The following is a 19,000-nucleotide window of genomic DNA, read 5'->3' on the forward strand; positions in this document are numbered from 1 at the left end:
AGGGCTCCCTGGAAAGGAGCCGCTTGAGTTTCCCGGCACAGCTCTGCTCCGGCCGGGCTGGGGCAGGCCGTGCCCCTGCTCCGGGGCCAGGCACGCGGTGACCTTGTGCGTTCTACCTGCTCCCGGGGCCCTCAGAGACGGCTGGTCCTCCCAGTTCCCACCGAGCCCCCGAGCTTCTCCCGGGCGGGACCCGGGCTCTGCCAGGGACCGGGGGCGGGTCTCTCTGCCAGGGATGGGGGGGGGGGGAGGGGGCGGGTCTCTCTGCCAGGGATGGGGGGGGGGGGAGGGGGCGGGTCTCTCTGCCAGGGATTGGGGGGGGGAGGGGGCGGGTCTCTCTGCCAGGGATGGGGGGGGAGGGGGCGGGTCTCTCTGCCAGGGATGGGGGGGAGGGGACGGGGTCTCTCTGCCAGGGATGGGGGGGGGGAGGGGGCGGGTCTCTCTGCCAGGGATGGGGGGGAGGGGACGGGGTCTCTCTGCCAGGGATGGGGGGGAGGGGACGGGGTCTCTCTGCCAGGGATGGGGGGGAGGGGACGGGGACGGGGTCTCTCTGCCAGGGACCGGGGGCGGGTCTCTCTGCCAGGGATGGGGGGGGAGGGGATGGGGTCTCTCTGCCAGGGATGGGGGGGAGGGGACGGGGTCTCTCTGCCAGGGATGGGGGGGAGGGGACGGGGTCTCTCTGCCAGGGATGGGGGGGGAGGGGGCGGGTCTCTCTGCCAGGGATGGGGGGGAGGGGACGGGGTCTCTCTGCCAGGGATGGGGGGGGGGGAGGGGGCGGGTCTCTCTGCCAGGGATCGGGGGCGGGTCTCTCTGCCAGGGATGGGGGGGAGGGGACGGGGTCTCTCTGCCAGGGATGGGGGGGAGGGGACGGAGTCTCTCTGCCAGGGATGGGGGGGGGGGGGAGGGGGCGGGTCTCTCTGCCAGGGATGGGGGGGGAGGGGGCGGGTCTCTCTGCCAGGGATGGGGGGGAGGGGACGGGGTCTCTCTGCCAGGGACCGGGGGCGGGTCTCTCTGCCAGGGATGGGGGGGGGGAGGGGGCGGGTCTCTCTGCCAGGGATGGGGGGGAGGGGACGGGGTCTCTCTGCCAGGGACCGGGGGGCGGGTCTCTCTGCCAGGGACCGGGGGCGGGTCTCTCTGCCAGGGATGGGGGGGAGGGGACGGGGTCTCTCTGCCAGGGATGGGGGGGGGGGAGGGGGCGGGTCTCTCTGCCAGGGACCGGGGGCGGGTCTCTCTGCCAGGGATCGGGGGGCGGGTCTCTCTGCCAGGGATGGGGGGGGGGAGGGGACGGGGTCTCTCTGCCAGGGATCGGGGGCGGGTCTCTCTGCCAGGGATGGGGGGGGGGAGGGGACGGGGTCTCTCTGCCAGGGATGGGGGGGGAGGGGGCGGGTCTCTCTGCCAGGGATCGGGGGCGGGTCTCTCTGCCAGGGATGGGGGGGGAGGGGACGGGGTCTCTCTGCCAGGGATCGGGGGCGGGTCTCTCTGCCAGGGATGGGGGGGAGGGGACGGGGTCTCTCTGCCAGGGATGGGGGGGAGGGGACGGGGTCTCTCTGCCAGGGATGGGGGCGGGTCTCTCTGCCAGGGATGGGGGGGGGAGGGGACGGGGTCTCTCTGCCAGGGACCGGGGGGCGGGTCTCTCTGCCAGGGATGGGGGGGGGAGGGGGCGGGTCTCTCTGCCAGGGATGGGGGGGAGGGGACGGGGTCTCTCTGCCAGGGATGGGGGGGAGGGGACGGGGTCTCTCTGCCAGGGATGGGGGGGGAGGGGGCGGGTCTCTCTGCCAGGGATGGGGGGGAGGGGACGGGGTCTCTCTGCCAGGGATGGGGGGGGAGGGGACGGGGTCTCTCTGCCAGGGATGGGGGGGGAGGGGGCGGGTCTCTCTGCCAGGGACCGGGGGACGGGTCTCTCTGCCAGGGATGGGGGGGAGGGGACGGGGTCTCTCTGCCAGGGATGGGGGGGAGGGGACGGGGTCTCTCTGCCAGGGATGGGGGGGAGGGGACGGGGTCTCTCTGCCAGGGATGGGGGGGGAGGGGACGGGGTCTCTCTGCCAGGGATGGGGGGGAGGGGACGGGGTCTCTCTGCCAGGGATGGGGGCGGGTCTCGCTGAGGGAGGGGGCAGGCGCCCGCTTACCAGGAGCGTCTTCACGGCCCCCACGGCGTCGGGGCCCAGCTCAGTCACACACTTCCTGGAGCCCTCCACCAGCTTGTCCACGGAGATGCCCATGCTGGCCAGGATGAACCTCAGGGGGTGGAAGCCCTTGAAGTAGGAGGAGGACGCAGCCCCGGCCACACCGTCGGCCACGGCCCCGGCGGCCCCGGCGGCCCCGGCTACGCCGTCCAGGGCAGGCGCGAGGGCGGCCGGGCTCGGGACCGAGGGCTTGGCCGCCAGGTTCACGAAGAAGGCTGCAGCTGCACAGGGAGGAGCGTCAGCCTCCGCGTCCTCCGCGGCACCGCCACCCACTCGCTCACTCGACAGACCGAGCACAGAGCTGGCTGCGGGGGGCTGGCTGGGCGGGGCCAGCGCGGGCTGCGGGGAGGGCGGAGGTGAGCTCCGTGGGGGCCTGGGCAGGCTCCCAGAGAGGGGACCCCTGGTCTGGCGTGGGAGGGTGACCGAGCAACCGTCTCCAGGCCGGGCCAGCCTCACACCGCCCAAGGCAGGGTGTGTGCAGAGGCAGCGGGTCAGGACCTGCGGGGCTGGGGACTGGGCTGGGGCTGGGGACTGGGCTGGGGCTGGGGCTGGGGCTGGGGACTGGGGGCTGGGGCTGGGGACTGGGGGCTGGGGCTGGGACTGGGGCTGGGGCTGGGGCTGGGGCTGGGGCTGGGGCTGGGGCTGGGGCTGGGGGCTGGGGCTGGGGACTGGGCTGGGGCTGGGGCTGGGGCTGGGGCTGGGGCTGGGGCTGGGGGCTGGGGGCTGGGGCTGGGGACTGGGCTGGGGCTGGGGCTGGGGCTGGGGACTGGGGGCTGGGGACTGGGGGCTGGGGCTGGGGACTGGGGCTGGGGCTGGGGGCTCGGGGCTGGGAGCTCGGGGCTGGGGCTGGGGCTGGGGCTGGGGCTGGGGCGGGGCTGGGCCGGCAGAGCGCTGGGAGGGGGGCCGCTGGGTGAGGGACTCACTGCGCTGGCTGAGCAGGGCCACGCCGAGCACCAGGAAGGCAGCGGCGAGCTTCATGGCGGCGGGCTCCGCGGATGCTCCTGCACCAGACACGCTCCCCGGAGTCTGGCCCTGGGACTATATACCCCGTCTCCTCCCTCCCCAGGGCTGGGCCGCACCCGCCCTGTCCTCCTGAGAATGTGCTGTTTGCTCAACTAATGGGCCAAGCCCTGGCCAACTTCCTGCTCAGGCTGGTGGGCCCTGGGAAACCCGTGCCCCCAACCCTGCCCGGGTCTCGGGACTTCCTCTTGGCTGGGCCTGGTGAGGGCAGGAAGGGCTGGGCTGTGAGCACCAGCCCCCAGGCCTCTGCCCTCCGGGGAGCTGTCTGGCCGGACCCCAGCTAGCCTCGCGGTGCTGAGGGCCAGTGGGTGAGGAAGAGCCGAGGCTGTGGCCCCACCTCCCTGTTCCAGAGCGTGGAGATGTCAGGCAGTCCTCCCTCTGGCTCCTTCGGGTCCTGGAGAGTCCAAGGGCAGCTGTCGATGCCAACAGGAAGGCCTGGGACAGTCTCCATCTTTGAAATCAGTCCTGACATGAGAGTTTCACACACCTCATCTGCAGGACACGCCAAACACACAGCCCGTGGCACAGGCTCACACACCTCATCTGCAGGACACGCCAAACACACAGCCGGTGACACAGGCTCACACACCTCATCTGCAGGACACGCCAAACACACAGCCGGTGACACAGGCTCACACACCTCATCTGCAGGACACGCCAAACACACAGCCGGTGACACAGGCTCACACACCTCATCTGCAGGACACGCCAAACACACAGCCCGTGGCACAGGCTCACACACCTCATCTGCAGGACACGCCAAACACACAGCCGGTGACACAGGCTCACACACCTCATCTGCAGGACACGCCAAACACACAGCCGGTGACACAGGCTCGCCGGGGATTGGCTTTGCAGGGAGCCCTGGGTACCGGCCCTGAGGCCCCGCTCCCCTCTGCCTGCAGGTGCATGCGCTCATGAGCGGCTGTGCCGCTCCCCTCGCGCGCTCTCCCTCGGCGGTGTGGTGTGGGGGGTGCATTACACATGTGCTTATTAAGAGGCGGCTGCCCGGTGGCCGCAGCCTGATGCCCGAGCCTCACCTCCTCGAGGCGCTTGCTGAAGGCCCCGCTCCGGCCAGGCCCCTCCTGAGGCCTGGGCAGCAGGCGGGCGGCTCCAGGGCCCAGGGGTCTGGGGCTCCTTGCAGTGGGGGAGGGGCAGCCGCACAAGGTGGGCGAGGAGAACACGGACTCCGCTGAGTGACTTCTCCAGATTAAACCCCAGGAGACCCGTGCCTGCCTCCCCCGGCTGTGCCAGCACGTCTCCCCCGTGTCCGCCGGGAGGGGAGGGCCTGAGGAGAGGCTGCGTGGCGGCTGAGAGCTCCGTCAGGGCTCCTGAGTGGGGGGGTGTGCTGGGGGAGGGCCTGGTGCCAGGATGTTCTCCTTTGTCACCTTATCCCTTTGAAACTTGGCGGGTTTCGAAAGAGCTGGCGTGGTGATGCCAGTGGGAGGTGGGAGAAGCCTGGGCGGCCCTCAGGGCGGCCCCACCGCTCAGATCCGCTGCCGCGGAGGACCGGACCCGGGGCCTGAGGTCAGACTGCCGTCCCACCTGGAGCCCGCAGCCACATTTTCTCAGTGAGCATTTGGTGTGGGGACTGCTCTCCTCCTGCGCAAGCTCTGCCTGGTGTGAGCCCCTCCAAACTGGGTCACGGGTCCTTGGCCCAGGTGGTCACATGGGTGGGTGTTGGGAGCCACCCCGGGCACCTTCCACCCCGCAGACAGGCGAGAGAACGCTGGCTTCAGGCAGGCGGAGCGGGGCCCGAGGCAGGAGGAGGCGGAGGCGGCACTGGCTGTCCGGGCACAAGCTCTCAGTGGTCCCTCTGCCCCTTCCTGGCCCTCTCCATCTGTAAACACCCCACCCCACTCTGGCTACAGTGGCTGGAGGGGACCTGTCCCCGGCTTCCCATGAGCCCACACAGTGGTGGCAGCACCCGAAGATTGCTAACTCCAAAGGTACATGCCCAGTTACACAGCAAAGTGTCTCATCGTGTCTCCATTTCTCCACCAAGGAGACCAAGAGACGTAACTGTCAAGTAGGACTCCCCCCCTTCACCTGCCCGATCCCACACCCGCGGGGGGACCGCCTGCAGCAGGCGAGGGCAGCTGAGGGTCTGCTGAGTCCGGTGCCTGGTGGGCCAGGGGACAGCTGTGTATTCGTTTCCTGAGGCAATTAACAACTCACCACATACTTGGTGGCTGAAAACAACTCACAATTATTTGCTCACAGTCCTGGAGGCGTGAAACCCAGTATCACTGAGCTAGAATCAAGGCAGTGTCAGAACTGTGCTCCCTCCAGAGGCTCTATGGCCTCTCTCAGCTTCTGGTGTCGGCCAGCATTCCTTGGCTGTGGCTACATCACTCCAACTTCTGCCTCTGGTCACATGGCCTTCTCTAAATCTTTCTCTCTCTCTCTCTCACTGAAATCTCTCTCAGCCTCTCTCCATGATTACATGTGATTGCATTCAGGGCTCACTGGATAATCTAGGATATAATTTCATCTCAAAATAACTAACTTCATTACATCTGCCAAGACTCTTTCCTTATAAAGTGACATTCAAAGGTTTAGGAATGAAATCCTGGGTGGCTGTGGGTGTTTCTAAGCCTTCCACACCTCCAAGCTCTGTGCAGCTTTTCCCTTCCCAGCAGACAGCTCCTGCACACCTCCTGCTGGGAGAGGCTGGGTGGCACTGAGCACCCCTCCTTCAGACCTCGCAGTCAGCCTGTCCTGGCAGTGTTTGCAGCGCATCCTTTGTGCCAAAACAAACATTGGCCCCAGGCCTGCTCCTCCAGGAATGAGGTGCTGGAGGGGCAAGGACGTTGGTGGCCCAGGGCTGGGAGGACCACGGGCTCACCAGCCCGGGAACCAGGCACTCAAGCCTACAGAGGTTGGAGGGGACCCGGAGCCGAGGGCCCGGCCAGCCGCCTCTGCCTGGGCATCCCTTGCGGCTCTGACGTCAGCAAACGCCTGCAGAGGGTGACACGGGCCGCGAGGCCAGCAGACCTGCTGCCTGCCGGGCCAGCGCACCTGGCCGAGGTGCCGGGGCTCCTCCATCTCTTCTCGTTCTCCTTCGTCTGCCAGGTCAGCTCCCGAGTCCCGGGAGAAGTTACTAGGCGAACCGGAGGGCCGTGGGCCAGCTGCCTGCTGTGGCGATGTGGCCGCCTGCGGGCATGGGAGCCCCTTTCCCTCTGTGGCCCGTGCGGCGTGCTGACCGTGGGCTTCGACTGTCCGAGGTGTCCAAGTGTGAACTGCTCCTCGTTCCGTTTCTGGGGCCGGCGCACACACAGGCCTGGAACCCGCACCCTGTCCCCTGGGCGGTGGGCAGGTGGGCAGCCTTAAGGGAGCCCGTCCAATGGCCTCAGCTTGGAGACCCCGGCCACACGGCCACCCTCCAGGGAAGTCCTTCTGGGCGAGGGCCACGCCAGCCACAGGAGATCCTTCTCTCCTGGGAGTCGTCACCATGAGGGCACACGGGCGCACCCAGGAGCTGAGATGGAGCCACCTCAGTGGAGCCTTGAATGGCTGTAAGAGGAGAGGCCAGGTGCAGGGTGGGTATCCTGCCCAGGGGTCACTCCAGGAACCTGCCAGCACCCACCTCAGCTCCTTCCTCTTCCTCATAGCGTGGTCCCCTGGGCCCTGGGGCTCTGGCAGTGTCACCAGCGTGTCCTCTTCCTGCCTCGGTGGCACCTTCACTTGGGTCAATATTGATCTGGTTTCGTTGAGTACTTCCTTCTGCCCCTTCCCCGGGCGGGCGCTGCCTCGGGGAGGGGCAGGCAGCTGTGTGGGCTCCGGGGAAAGTGATGGAAGAGCTGGCCTGAGTAGATTAAATTCAGCAAAGACTGAGCTTTTCAGAGAGCTGACTTCCCCAGGGTTACAAGCTGGCAGCCGACGGTGGCAAACCTCAGACACGGATTTGGGCTCGGGAACAAGCTGCTGGCCCCCCAGACCTCCAGGAAGTTTCACCGGATCCCCCAACTCTAAATGGCTGTGCTGCCCACACAGCCATGGCCAAGCCATGCCTGCATAGTTAGGTCCCGTTTACGTGTGTCAGCCTGGGCCGAGTGGGGCCCCACCACCTTCAGTCATGGGGCCCTAAAAGAATGGGATTCCCAGTCAGAAAAAAGCACTCAGACCGTCAGTGACCTGCCCAAGTCCTCGGGTCTCTCCTCAGGCCTGGTGCCCCTCGGGACTGTAAGGCACAGGGGCTGGACGCAGCCCCCTGCAGTGAGGAGGCCCCAGGCTCCGGACCATGGCCCGCCCACACAGACGGCCTCATCGGCCCCCAAAGCTGACTCACAATTAACCCAAGGACTTAACGGCAATCCCTCGCGACTCCCATCGTCCAGAGGCCATGGCAGGGACCGTGACACCTGGCTGTGCCCAGAGGCTGGGCCCTTGATTCTTGGGAGGAAGAGCTGCCTCCTCCTAAGGGGCCGTGCTTGCCTCCCCAGCGGCAGGGTCCCAGAGCAGGGCCTGGCCGACTGACCCTCACAGATGCTGCCCCATCGCCGTCCAAATCCCCAGCTCTCGCTTCCCGGGCACTCGGAGCCTCTCCCTCAGCCCTTGCAGTGGCCCCTCAGTATATCCCACTCCCTCGTGTGGTTTTGAGGGCAGGGCGGGGCGAGGCTAACTCCTGACTCCATTTTGTACTGTAGGCAGGGCGGTGCTATCCTCCATTTTGTGTAACTGGACCCTAGCCCTCACCAACCAATCAGGGTCAGCCAAAGCAGTGACATCACCACCCCTATAAAACCCCTTGATCTGTTGAAATTCCTCCTCTCTCTCTCTCTCTCTCTCTCTCTCTCTCTCTCTCTCTCTCTCTCTCTCTCTCCACACTGTCAGTGTGGGTGGGACAGAGCCCATGCTGGCATGGAATTCAGGCTTTCTGCAGGGGCATCGGACTCGGCTCCCTGGTGGTCCTTGGGGATCACGAAGTCTGGGCGTAACAGTTTATGGCAAACTTTGTCACTTCCAGCTCTTGTGGAAAATGAAGGGATTCTGTCTCCCTGCAAACGCTGGCTCAGGCACAGGTGCCCACTAGGTCCGGGCCGGATGACGCCTCGCGCGGCAGCGGTGCTGCAGACGTAGTCCTGAGTGACTGGAGAACACAGAGTGTGCCCTGCCTTCCGGAACTCCTCAGTTGGGTCTCATGTAAGGAAAGCATTTTCCCCTGATACCATCCCTCTGAGCCATGCTTCCCACCTCCGCCACCGGCTGTCCTCACTGCAGGCCCGGCTTTGGCAGAGAACGCCTCTGTCCCTATCTGCAACGGCTGCAGAAAGCCTGTGTGGGCGGGTGTCCGTAGATGGGAGATGGGTTGCTGAGTGGATGGACGGGTGGATGGATGATGGGTGGATTGATGAATAGGTAGGTGGGTGGGTGGGTGGGTGGATGGATAGATGGATGAGTGGATGCATGAGATGATAGGTGAGTTGATGGAAGAGAGAGGTCTTGTCAGATGCTGCTGTGGAGAGTGTCTTTCCAGTTAACTTAAATGTTGCCTTGAAGGACATGACAGTGGGGTCAGAGCTTCTTCCTCAGTGTGGTTACTACAGGGGCACTTCAACTGTGATATCACCAAACCCCTGCTATATGGCAGCTCACAGACACGAAAATGAGGCCCCGAAGGGCATGCCTCGCCCAGGGTGACCTGCTGCAGGTGCCACATCCTCATCACAGCCCTGAACAGCCCCAGAGCCCGCGGGCCCATGCCTGTCCTCAGCTCAGCACAGGGGCCTGGCCAGCCGTCCTGAGGGTGATGCTGCAGCCCCTCTGAATCCTCTGGGGAGAGGCCCTGCGACCTGCCGAGGAGGAGTGGCCTGGAGGGGGCGATGTTTGTGCTGGGGACGCCAGAGTTGCCACCGAGGAAAAGGGTTGTTTCTGGCAGAGCCAACTGGATAAGGCCCAGCCACCCAAGCCCCTCTTCCTCTCCCGTCTCCCGCGGCCGCCTCCGCTGCTCCCCCGAGCAGCCTGTGTGCCGGCCCTCGCGCCCAGGCCTCGTCAGGCCCCGCTCTGTAACTTCAAGATTCGTGCTTCCCTGAGCACAAACGTAAGTCCAAGCACAGCGTCCTTTCCCAAACGTCCTCTGGTCTGAAAGTACAATTCCAACCCCTAATTCTGGGCTTCCGGGCCCTGAGGACAGTCTCCTTCTCACACCCCCCCTCTCGTCTCGCCTCCCTCCCTCCCTCCCTCCCTCCCTCCGAGCGGGCCTGTGCAGCTGCTCAGAGCTCCATCCCGCCCCCCCCCCCAGAAGCAGGGGCTGTGCCTGTGGGCTCCGGGGGACAGCACTGCCACGTCCCCGGGCACCACGCGCAGCGCAGAGCAGGGCCCAGGAGCCCCGCCGATGCCCAGGGCAGCGCACGGTCAGGATGGACTAAACGGCACCCGGGGACACTGTGCCTTTGGCCTCTTCTAAAGGACTTGGTTCGCGGCTCTGTCAAAGAGGGAGAGGAGGAAGGGGGTGCGGGGTGTGCCCCCTGGAGAGCCGAGGCCTGAGAGGAGGAGAGGGAAGGAGATTCCTGGCAGGGAGGAAGGGCCCAGGGACCTCAAGGTGAGACACTGCTCTCCATGGTGTGGCCCCTGCTCTTGCCAGCCGAGTCCTCTGTCCCACCCAGTCCCTGGGCGCCGGGGGGGAGGCAGGGCGGGGCCGGGGCACACGGACTGCCGCCTGGAGCAGCAGCCCAGGGTGAGCCAGCGCCTCCTGACCCAGGCGCACGGGAGGGGGCTGTCCACCACACGTGGTGACACAGGCAGCAAGACGGATGTGGTTTGCCTATGAATGTGTCAAAGTGGCCAAAAATCAAATCCCCGAATTTCCTTGTCAAGATAAGAAAGGACAGAAAAACACCGAGACAGGCACTCGTTCAGGGAAAGAGGCTGAATTCAGCCAATAATATTGGAGTAACCGTCCACACCCAGGGGGAGGGTGCTCCTTTCTGTGCTCACATTTAGATTTATGATAGAAGTCACAGCCACAAACCCACCGCTCCCCACCGGAGCTGACAATGAGGCTTGAACAGCAGACACCGCACCGCTGGGTGGTGGGTGGGCGCAGGGGCCCAGCGGGCCCAGGGCCAGAGGAGAGGAAGAGGCCTGGCATGCAGGGTGGCCTTCGGCTCCCGATCTTGGCTCCCCAGTGAGGTGCCCACAGGACAGTGCTGACAGCCCCCTGAGGAGGGTCATGGTTGGCTTTCCCTCCTGAGCCCCTGGCCCTGCTGCTGGCCAGCCCTTCCCAGGGAGCCTCCCAGGGCCGAGTCCAGATGGGAGGGTCTCGCCCCAGTCTGCGGCCGCCACGGCCAGCCGCTCGCTTGTGAAGGGGTGTTGCCCGGACACCCCCTGCAGGGCCACTGGCAGCCCTGCCGCCGTGCTGGCTGGCGCTCTCGCCTGGGTGGGGCCGACACTGGGGTCCCAGCTCAGACGCTGACCTCCGAGCCCAGTGGGACTCGGACGGGAGGTGAGCCGGGCTGTGCTGTCCTCCTCTGGATCCCGAGTGATCACAGGCTCCTGCTTCACGTGGGGACCTGGTAGCAGTGACCCAGTCTGGGCCACGCCCCACACCCACCGGCCACAAGGTTCCCGTCACTTTAGATATAAAAAAGGGGACGCCTTTGTAGCCCGCTCACCCGCTCCCTGTGGTGGCTTCGGGCAGAGGGTCCAGGCTCAGCTGCCTCTGCCGCCCTCCAGAGCTGCGCCTGAACTCAGAGCCACTCGCTGTGACTCAGACCGGCATCGCATTTATTACTGTCTTTCGTTAAATAGCTCAGGTCTTTCCGGAGCACGTGGCGCACAGGGCAGGTAGGTGTTCCTCGGGACATCTGTGTGCGGCGGTGCAGGGGAGGTGGCCGGGCTGCCGGCCCAGGCTCCGCACCTCCAGCACGGGTGGCTCCGCTAAGCCTCGGGGCCCTCCACCCAGGTCTCAGTCAGGTGACATCCAAGAAGCAGGTCCGGTGGGGACAGCGAAGCTGTCACACGGGTGGAATCCTGAAGAAACGGTACACAGTGGGGTGGGGTGTCTGTGGGCAAGCCCCTGCTCACTGCACGGGCGCCTGTCCTGCAAGCGTCTCGTGTGTGTGTGTGTGTGTGTGTGTGTGTGTGTGTAGGTGGGGGGGGGTCGCTGGTGCTAACTGGGAGGTCTTTCTCCTGAGGGTGGGGGTGGGCAGTGTGAGCTGGGGTGGGGGTCTGAGCAGATTGGCTCCGAGGTCCCGGCCGCTCCCGGTGACGACAGAGGCTTGAGCTGCCAGGGCGCCCCCGTCAGGCAGAGACCAGGCGGTGGAGATGGGCCGCGGCCACAGAGCATCCCCATGGCCTGGCGGCCTGGCGCAGCGCTGGGCGGCCCCTGGGCGGCCTGGCGCCTTCCTGTGGAATCCCGGGCTTCGCTCGGAAGGACCATCACAGCCGGGCAGGTGCCTTGTGGCTGATCGGGTCCCAGAGGGGAGGGGAGAGCCGTTTTCTCAAATGGGGCTGCTGGGACCATGTGGGCTGGGCCAGCCCTTCTCCAGAAGAGGCTGTGCTGTGTCTGCTGGGGCGGCGCCCACTGGGGACCAGGGGCAAGGATCCTCCAGACTCAGAACTTGCTCCCTTCAGACTGCAGTTTTGAAAAGTAAATTCTTCGTAGCAGCTGAGTTTCTGAAGTTCTAATGAAGAGGATCTCAGAATCAGCTCCCCGCCACACACAGTTCCTCTCTGTGCTTTGGGATGGGGCTCTGCACCCTCCCTCAGCCCGGGGGGACAGGGAGGAAAGGCCTTCCCTGGGCAGGGGCAGGGTGCGAGGGGGCTGGGAGGCTGTAGCCCACGCCTGGCTTCACCTGCATCCCCTGTGACTGTCAGGCCCTCAAATTCCTCACCAGAGAACGGAATCACGCTACCCCCACCATCGTGGGAGGAGGCCAGCCAAAGGACACCCTGGGAGTGGCTGGCCTGGGTCTGTTAGGTAAGTGGAATCTGACCTAAGGGAGAAGGGCCCTAGGGGACGCTGGGCAGGGGTGGTGATGGAGTTCGGGGAGCCCTGGGGCCTGGGTGCTGCTCTTCATGGCTAGGGAGGGGTGGACAGGAGACGAGTTCCCAGCCGCAGCCCCGCCCTCTGCCGGCGGCCCCAGGGCGGAGCCCCTCAGCAGCTGCCGTCGGCGAAGACGGGCGCGCGCGTCAGCGGGGCGCGGTCGTCCTGGCCGCCCGGCCCGGCCAGCTCCCCGTACTCGCTGTTGTAGAACACCTGGCCGCCCCGCGGGCCGCGCTCAGGCCGCCGCTGCCGCCCCCGGGGCTCGGGGCCGGCCCCCGCCGCCTCCGCGCTCCAGCCGGGTGCTTTGCTGCTGCGGAGACAGACCGGAAGGGGCGTGAGCGGGAAATGAGGGCGGAGGGACCGGGCCGGGCAGGTCTGACTGGAGTCAGCGGACACACCTGACCGGGTCAGCTGAGGTGCGTGCCAAGGCGGTGGACATGCACACGGCTCCCCTTAAACAGAGACCAGAATGGTGGGACGTGGCCAGCACCGGAGGGCCCCCGCCCCGAGCCTGGGTGTGGGGCCACGGAGGATGCCAGCTTCAATCCCGCAGACCGGCTTCTCGTCCAGTCTGGCCATCTTTGTAAATGGCACCAGCACTGGCTCCAGGGCTCACACAGCTGGCTGTCACCCTGCTTCGTCCCTTCCTCTCGCCCTCATCCAACCCATCGATGATCTAGTCCGTCCTAATTGGAAGCACCCTGCCCGCCTCCACGTCCTGCCCCCACTCTGGAGCACGCAGCCACCGGCCGAGCCCCAGCGTGGCCTGCCCGGCTGCCTGTCTGCGCACGGGGCCCGGTGATCGCACTCGGCTTTGGGAAGGGGGTGTGCTGGCTCAGGCGGTGAGGGTAAGGCGCTCCTTTGGGAAAGCTGGTGACAAAGGCTGGAGTCCCAGCCCCGCACACAGGAGCCATGGGAGGTTCAGGTAAGAGGGTGACGCACACGCAGGCCCAGCCTACGTCCCCGGAGCCCTGGCAGGGAGGGGGTTCAGGAAGCCCTACCTGAGCCCGCCTTCCTGCCGGTGCCTGCTCTCCAGCTGCTCAAACTCCTCGGAGGCCAGCACCATCCCGCTGTCCGTCTGGTTGTCCTGTGTGCAGACAACAGCGAGGCTGTGCCTCCACGCGGCCGGGCTGCAGCTCCTGCCCCACTGCTGCCAACCGACACTGTCTCCTGCGCAGGGAACAGGCGCCGACACCTCCTGCAGCGGGCAGGGGAGGGCCGCCCGCCCGCCACGGAGGGCACACAGCCTGGCCAGCGCGCAGGAGGCAGCGAAGCTACAGCGCCCCACGCTGGGGTCCTAGAAGGCTGTTAGAGGGCGAAGGTCTCAGGTACGGACAGTTCTTATTAAAACCTATTCTTTCTTTCCTTTTTAGGATTTTAAATATATATATATATATTTCATTGATTTCAGAGAGGAAGGGAGAGAGAGAGAAACATCCATGATGAGAATCATTGATCGGCTGCCTCCTGCACACCCCCTACTGGGGATCGAGCCCTAAACCCGGGCATGTGCCCTGACCGGAACCAAACCCAGGACCTTTCAGTCCGCAGGACGATGCTCTGTCCACTGAGCCAAACCAGCCAGGGCTTAAAAGCTATTCTTGCTAAATTTACAATGCAGCAGCGCATTTTACAGGCCAGCTGTAAACAGGATGACCTTGACAGGAACTCAACAGATAACTGTCGCCAACTGCAGAGAAGGCGTTGACCGGTAATGCCCAGGCGTGCACCCTCGGGCACCTGGGACCCGGCGGGTGTGGACCGGTCTCCCTGCAGCAAGTACACGAAGCTCCTGGTGCCACACGGTCCTGTGGACCAGAGAAAGCCCACGGCGAGCCCTCCCTCCCTCCGGTGACACACACGGCGGCGCAGACGCGTCCTCAGGCTCCCGTGGCCGGAGGACTGGAGGCAGGGCAGGGCCGTGGGCGGCGGGCCCTGCTCCACAGGAGGCTCGGCGCGGCGCTGCCACCAGAGGGGCCGCCTGGCCCCCGGACCGCGGAGGGGGCCGCCTACCCCGGCCCCTTCAGCGCTTCAGAAGGGAGTGGGGAGTGAGCCTGGGGTTGCTTTCCTGCGTGTTTCCACTCGTTTGGGTCTCGGTTGTTGGAAAGGAGGTGCCGCCTGGTGGGAGCGGGACGTGGGGCCGGTGAGGCAGGAGCTGCGCCCGGCACGGGTTCGGGACGGACCTGGCGCTAAGGCCGAGGGCTGAGGAGCACCAGGGGCAGCCCAGGCCTCCTGCACTGGTTGTCCGGCCGCGTGTCCCCCAGAGGTGGGGTTTGGTTTTGTGCCTTGTCTGTCTTACAGTTGATGTGTTGTGATAGGAAACTCAAATTCAGTTCCCGAATGCAGCCTCTTGGGGTGCATTTTTCAGAACCGAATAGAAAGAGCTCTTAAAAAGTAAGCACAACCCTGGCTGGGCTGTTCAATGGTTAGAGCTTCAGTCCATGGACTGAAGGTTGCAGGTTGGATTCCAGGCAGAGCACATACCTCGGTTGCAGGCTCCATCCCCGGCCCCCAGGTGGCGCATGTGCGGGAAGCAACCAATTGCTGTGTCTCTCTCACCCCTGCCCTTCCCGCGCTCTAAAACCCAGTGGAGAGAGGATGGGGTGAGGATTCACACACACACACACACACACACACACACACACACACACACACGGCGCTTATATAAATTAAGAAAAATAACGCATGGCTCGATGGCGGTGTCCAAGGCGGCCTTGCTCCGCTGGGAGTCTGCGGACCTGGAGGCTCTGCTGCCTCTGCCTCCTCAGCATTTACCCCCCGCCCGTCCCCCCCACAGAGGAGGGCGCTTTCCGCAGCCCCGCGCGGGGGAGGGACTGGCACCCGCAGTCCCTGAGCGGCCAGGGCTCCCTGCTGAGGCCCTGAGGCCGGCGCGGGGCGGGGAGCGGGGCGCGGGGCGGGGGGCGCGGGGCGGGGGACGCGGGGCGGGGGGCGCGGGGCGGGGGGATGCGGGGCGGGGGGCGGGGCGGGGGGCGCGGGCCGCGGGGCGGGGGCCGCGGGGCGGGGCGGGGGGCGCGGGGCGGGGCGGGGGGCGCGGGGCGGGGCGGGGGGCGCGGGGGGCGCGGGGCGGGGGGCGCGGGGCGGGGGGCGCGGGGCGGGGGGCGCGGGGCGGGGGGCGGGGCGGGGGGCGCGGGCCGCAGGGCGGGGGCCGCGGGGCGGGGCGGGGGGCGCGGGGGGCGGGGGGCGGGGGGCGCGGGGGGCGCGGGGCGGGGCGCGGGGCGCGGGGCGGGGGGCGCGGGGGGCGCGGGGCGCGCGCGGGTGAAGGCCGCCGGGTGCGGGGGGACGGCTCTCCCTGGCCTCGGAGAGGGCTCCCCAGGATGGTCCTCGCCAGTCCCCCAGCCTCTCCGGGTTCAGGCTGCACAACTCTACCCAAGGCGACAAGCCACATACCCCGGAACTGGAAACGACAAACCAGCCGCACCAGGGAGCCCGCGGGGTCCGGCTGGGCTGGCGCGGGGCGGGGAGCCCGCCGCGGTCAGTGCAGCCGGAGTCCCCGCCGCATGGCGGCGCCAGAGGACCAGCCGCGCCTGTGCGAGGGCGCGCCCGCCGCCTGGGCGGTGCGGGGACCTGGTGGGGCTCCGGGGCTGAGGAGGGAACAGCTGAGACCCTGCAGCTGCTGGGGGTGAGGGGGGAGGGAACAGCTGAGAGGGACCTGCAGCTGCTGGGGGGGGGGGGAGGGAACAGCTGAGAGGGGCCTGCAGCTGCTGGGGGGGGGGGGAGGGAACAGCTGAGAGGGGCCTGCAGCTGCTGGGGGGGGGAGTGCGGAGGGAACAGCTGAGAGGGACCTGCAGCTGCTGGGGGGGGGGGTGAGTGAGGAGGGTCCGGCTGAGAGGGGCCTGCAGCTGCTGGGGGGGGGAGTGCGGAGGGAACAGCTGAGAGGGACCTGCAGCTGCTGGGGGGGGTGAGTGCGGAGGGTCTGGCTGAGAGGGACCTGCAGCTGCTGGGGGGGGGGAGGGAACAGCTGAGAGGGACCTGCAGCTGCTGGGGGGGGGGGTGCGGAGGGAACAGCTGAGAGGGACCTGCAGCTGCTGGGGGGGGGGAGTGCGGAGGGAACAGCTGAGAGGGACCTGCAGCTGCTGGGGGGGGGAGTGGGAGGGAACAGCTGAGAGGGACCTGCAGCTGCTGGGGGGGGGGGGGTGAGTGCGGAGGGTCCGGCTGAGAAGGCTGAGGGCAGTCTGGGCCTCGGGGGCAGGGCTCTCTGCTGAGCTGGTGGCTGCCGCCCGCCGCCCCAGGGAGCCGGAGGCCCCGGGCTGGGTGCACACCCTGCTTCTTACCACCGAGGCCTTGTAGGTCGTTGGGGTCATGGGAAATTCTTCGAAGGTTTTCATCCTGGAGGGCCCTGGGTCCCCTTGGCCAGGCTCCCCGGGAAGGGCACACAGTTGTAGTATCTGGGGGAGAGCACAGCCGCCGCTGAACCACCCCGCCCACCACCCCGCGCCCGCGCCGCTCCTGCGGGAGGGCCCGGGGCCTGGAGTCCTGCTGGAGCTCCCCTGCACCCCCCCCCCGTCCCTGTCCCCAGAGGCTTAACCTCCTGAGGCCACTGCTGCAGGCGGGAAGGGGGCGCGCACCCAGCTGCATGTGGGGGCTGAGGCCTGTGCAGGAGGCAGCCTGGTGTGGAGGGGTTGTGGGCGGAGGGGTCGGGGGTGGAGGGCGCCGGCTGCTCAGGTCCCACGGGCTTGGCTGGTCTGCAGGGGGCAGGGGCCAGCGCCCTCCTCCCGCCCACAGCACGGAGTTCCGGGGCCCAGGCTGCGTCCTCACTCCGGGCTTCTGGTTAGTGGGTGGCCTGCCCTGCCCCAGGGCCCCTCCAGTGGCCCTGGACTCACTCCCCTCCCTTCCCCTCCTGCTCCCGCGGGCGCCCCCTCCAAACTGAGGGGGGGGCAAGCGGGGGCTGCAGGGAGACCAGGCGGAGAGAGGAGGCACGGAGGAGCACTCCATCCGCTGCCAGGAGGTGCCACCACCAGCACCCGCTCTGCCCCGGGTCCCTGCAGGCTCAGTTGGCAGAGTGGCTCCCACATCCTGGTGCTTGCGTTTCCTTTGCTGACTGATGTGTCTAAGCTGCCTTCTTCTTGCTGGGGGACCCTGGACCCGGGGGGTGGGCGGGGGTGGGGGGGTCAGCTTACCTGGCGGCCAGGCTGTGCGGACGCAGGCTTGGCCAGCTGCCCTCCTCGGTGGCCTCAGCGACATGCAGGGCTGTGGTGGACGCCTGCAAGCTGCCCTCCTCCGAGCTCAGGCTGCAGGGCGCCAGGCAGTTCTCCTCCTCCTCCTCCTGGTGGCAGGGAGAGGGAGGTGGCAGGGAGGGGGGAGGGGCGGGGAGGGGGAGGGGCGGGGAGGGGAGGGGCGGGGAGGGGAGGGGCGGGGAGGTGGCGGGGAGGGGGGAGGGGGCGGGGAGGGGAGGGGCGGGGAGGGGCAGGCTCTGTGCCTCAGGAATGGCACCGCCTTTCCCTCCCTTCTCCAGAGGCAGAACCGGAGGCCAAGAGCCCTGGCCTGGGCAGCAGGCCGCCCTGCTCAGGGCCCAGGGGAGCGACACGGGCAAGGAAGGGGCAGAGTGGAGCGGGTGGCGCCGGGCGTGAGGGGCGGGCGGGCAGAGGGGCAGGTCCTCTCCTGGACGGGGCTCCTCCGGGGCCAGCGCAGGCTGCGGCCCCCGGGACCGCGGGCGCTCACCTGCCGGCCCCCGCCCTGGAGCAGGGCCCCCAGCATCTCCACCAGCTCTGGGAAGGCCGGCCTCTCTTTGGGGTCTCCGGACCAGCAGCTCAGCATGATGCGGCGTCTGCGGAAAAGCGCTGCTGGCCCGGGGTGTGAGGCCCGCCCCCGTGCCCGCTCCCCAGCCCCCACCTCGGCCCTCAACCCTCCGCCTGCCCTCCGCCTGCCCTTCGCCCTCCGCCTCCAGGAAGAGGGGTGGAGGGAGACCCTGTGTCCCCACCCGCCCACCCGCACCACCTGCCCACCCTCCGCCCTGCCGCGCCCCCCCTGCCCACCGCCCGCCTGCCCCCAGACTCACATGGCAGGGGTGGCCAGCTCTGGGGCCCGCATCCGGGTGCCCTCTTTCAGCCGCTGGCAGAATTCCTCGTTGATCTGCACCCCAGGGTACGGGGAGGCCCCTGACAGCAGGAACGGGAGGGGTAGGTGGGGAGCAGGCCTCCCAGACCGCCTCTGCCCCGACCCCCATGTTGGGGTGCTGGTCCTGTAGCTCCTGGCGGGGGCCTGGCAAGGCACTCGCCACCCCCAGGGCCAGTTCGTTATCTGGTTAAAACCGGCGGGGGCACCCAGTGTGGCTCAGTGGTTGAGCACTGACCTATGAACCTTGAGGTGATGGTTAGATTCCCAGTCAGGGACACGCCCGGGTTGCTGGCTCCATCCCCAGTGTGGGGTGAGTAGGAGGCAGCTGATCCATGATTCTCTCTCCTCATTGATGTTTCTCTCTCTCCCTCTCCCTTCCTCTCGGAAATTGATTAGTATAATATGTACATGGGTGCTCTGCCCATGCAGCAAGCATCTCGCTTTAGGGACACAGTAGTTCAGATAGCACCAGGGTCCCAGGGGCCTCTGGCTGCCCTCGGCCCCCGGCAAGCCACTCAGCCGGGAGTCAGCCTCCGCCCGGCGCTCACAGCCCAGCTCCCATCAGACTGCCCTCCAGGCCCTCGCCCCGCCCGGGCGGCCCAAAGGCGCGGCAAGGGCCCCCTCTCCTTCTCTTGCTGCATCTGTGACCCGGGCCCTGCCCCTCCCATGCTCAGGGACCCTGGCCCTGCGCTGTCCCAGGCCCTCCAGCCCCTCCAGGCCGCCCAGCGCACACCAC

The 19,000-nt window shown here is 67.4% G+C and overlaps 2 protein-coding genes across 3 annotated transcripts; both read right to left on the reverse strand.

Moving 5' to 3' along the window:
• Positions 1 to 2,123: 2,123 nt before the first annotated feature.
• On the reverse strand, positions 2,124 to 3,265 carry LOC311616131 (secretoglobin family 3A member 1-like; the record flags this gene model as incomplete). Its single annotated transcript, XM_084907363.1, has 2 exons — positions 3,104 to 3,265; positions 2,124 to 2,401 (listed from the first exon to the last, which is right to left on the reverse strand). Coding segments are annotated over exons 1-2 (333 nt in total), but the record flags the coding sequence as incomplete, so codon positions are not given.
• A 6,461-nt stretch (positions 3,266 to 9,726) lies between these two features.
• On the reverse strand, positions 9,727 to 18,945 carry LOC311616130 (vascular endothelial growth factor receptor 3-like). 2 transcript variants are annotated; one of them, XM_084907362.1, is made up of 7 exons: positions 18,500 to 18,945; positions 18,206 to 18,305; positions 17,869 to 17,974; positions 17,328 to 17,473; positions 16,482 to 16,595; positions 13,191 to 13,276; positions 9,727 to 12,496 (listed from the first exon to the last, which is right to left on the reverse strand). In XM_084907362.1, the coding sequence occupies exons 1-5, from the start codon at positions 18,612 to 18,614 to the stop codon at positions 16,532 to 16,534; spliced, it is 531 nt and encodes a 176-aa protein (XP_084763488.1). In that variant the 5' UTR covers positions 18,615 to 18,945; the 3' UTR covers positions 9,727 to 12,496; positions 13,191 to 13,276; positions 16,482 to 16,531. The 2 variants fall into 2 exon arrangements, with proteins under 2 accessions (XP_084763488.1, XP_084763487.1); XM_084907361.1 differs by having other exon boundaries at positions 9,727 to 12,499.
• Positions 18,946 to 19,000: the final 55 nt, after the last annotated feature.

This window comes from Pipistrellus hanaki (assembly GCF_964339955.1).
Source record: "Pipistrellus hanaki genome assembly, contig: scaffold_135, whole genome shotgun sequence".
NCBI classification, from domain to species: Eukaryota; Metazoa; Chordata; class Mammalia; order Chiroptera; family Vespertilionidae; genus Pipistrellus; species Pipistrellus hanaki.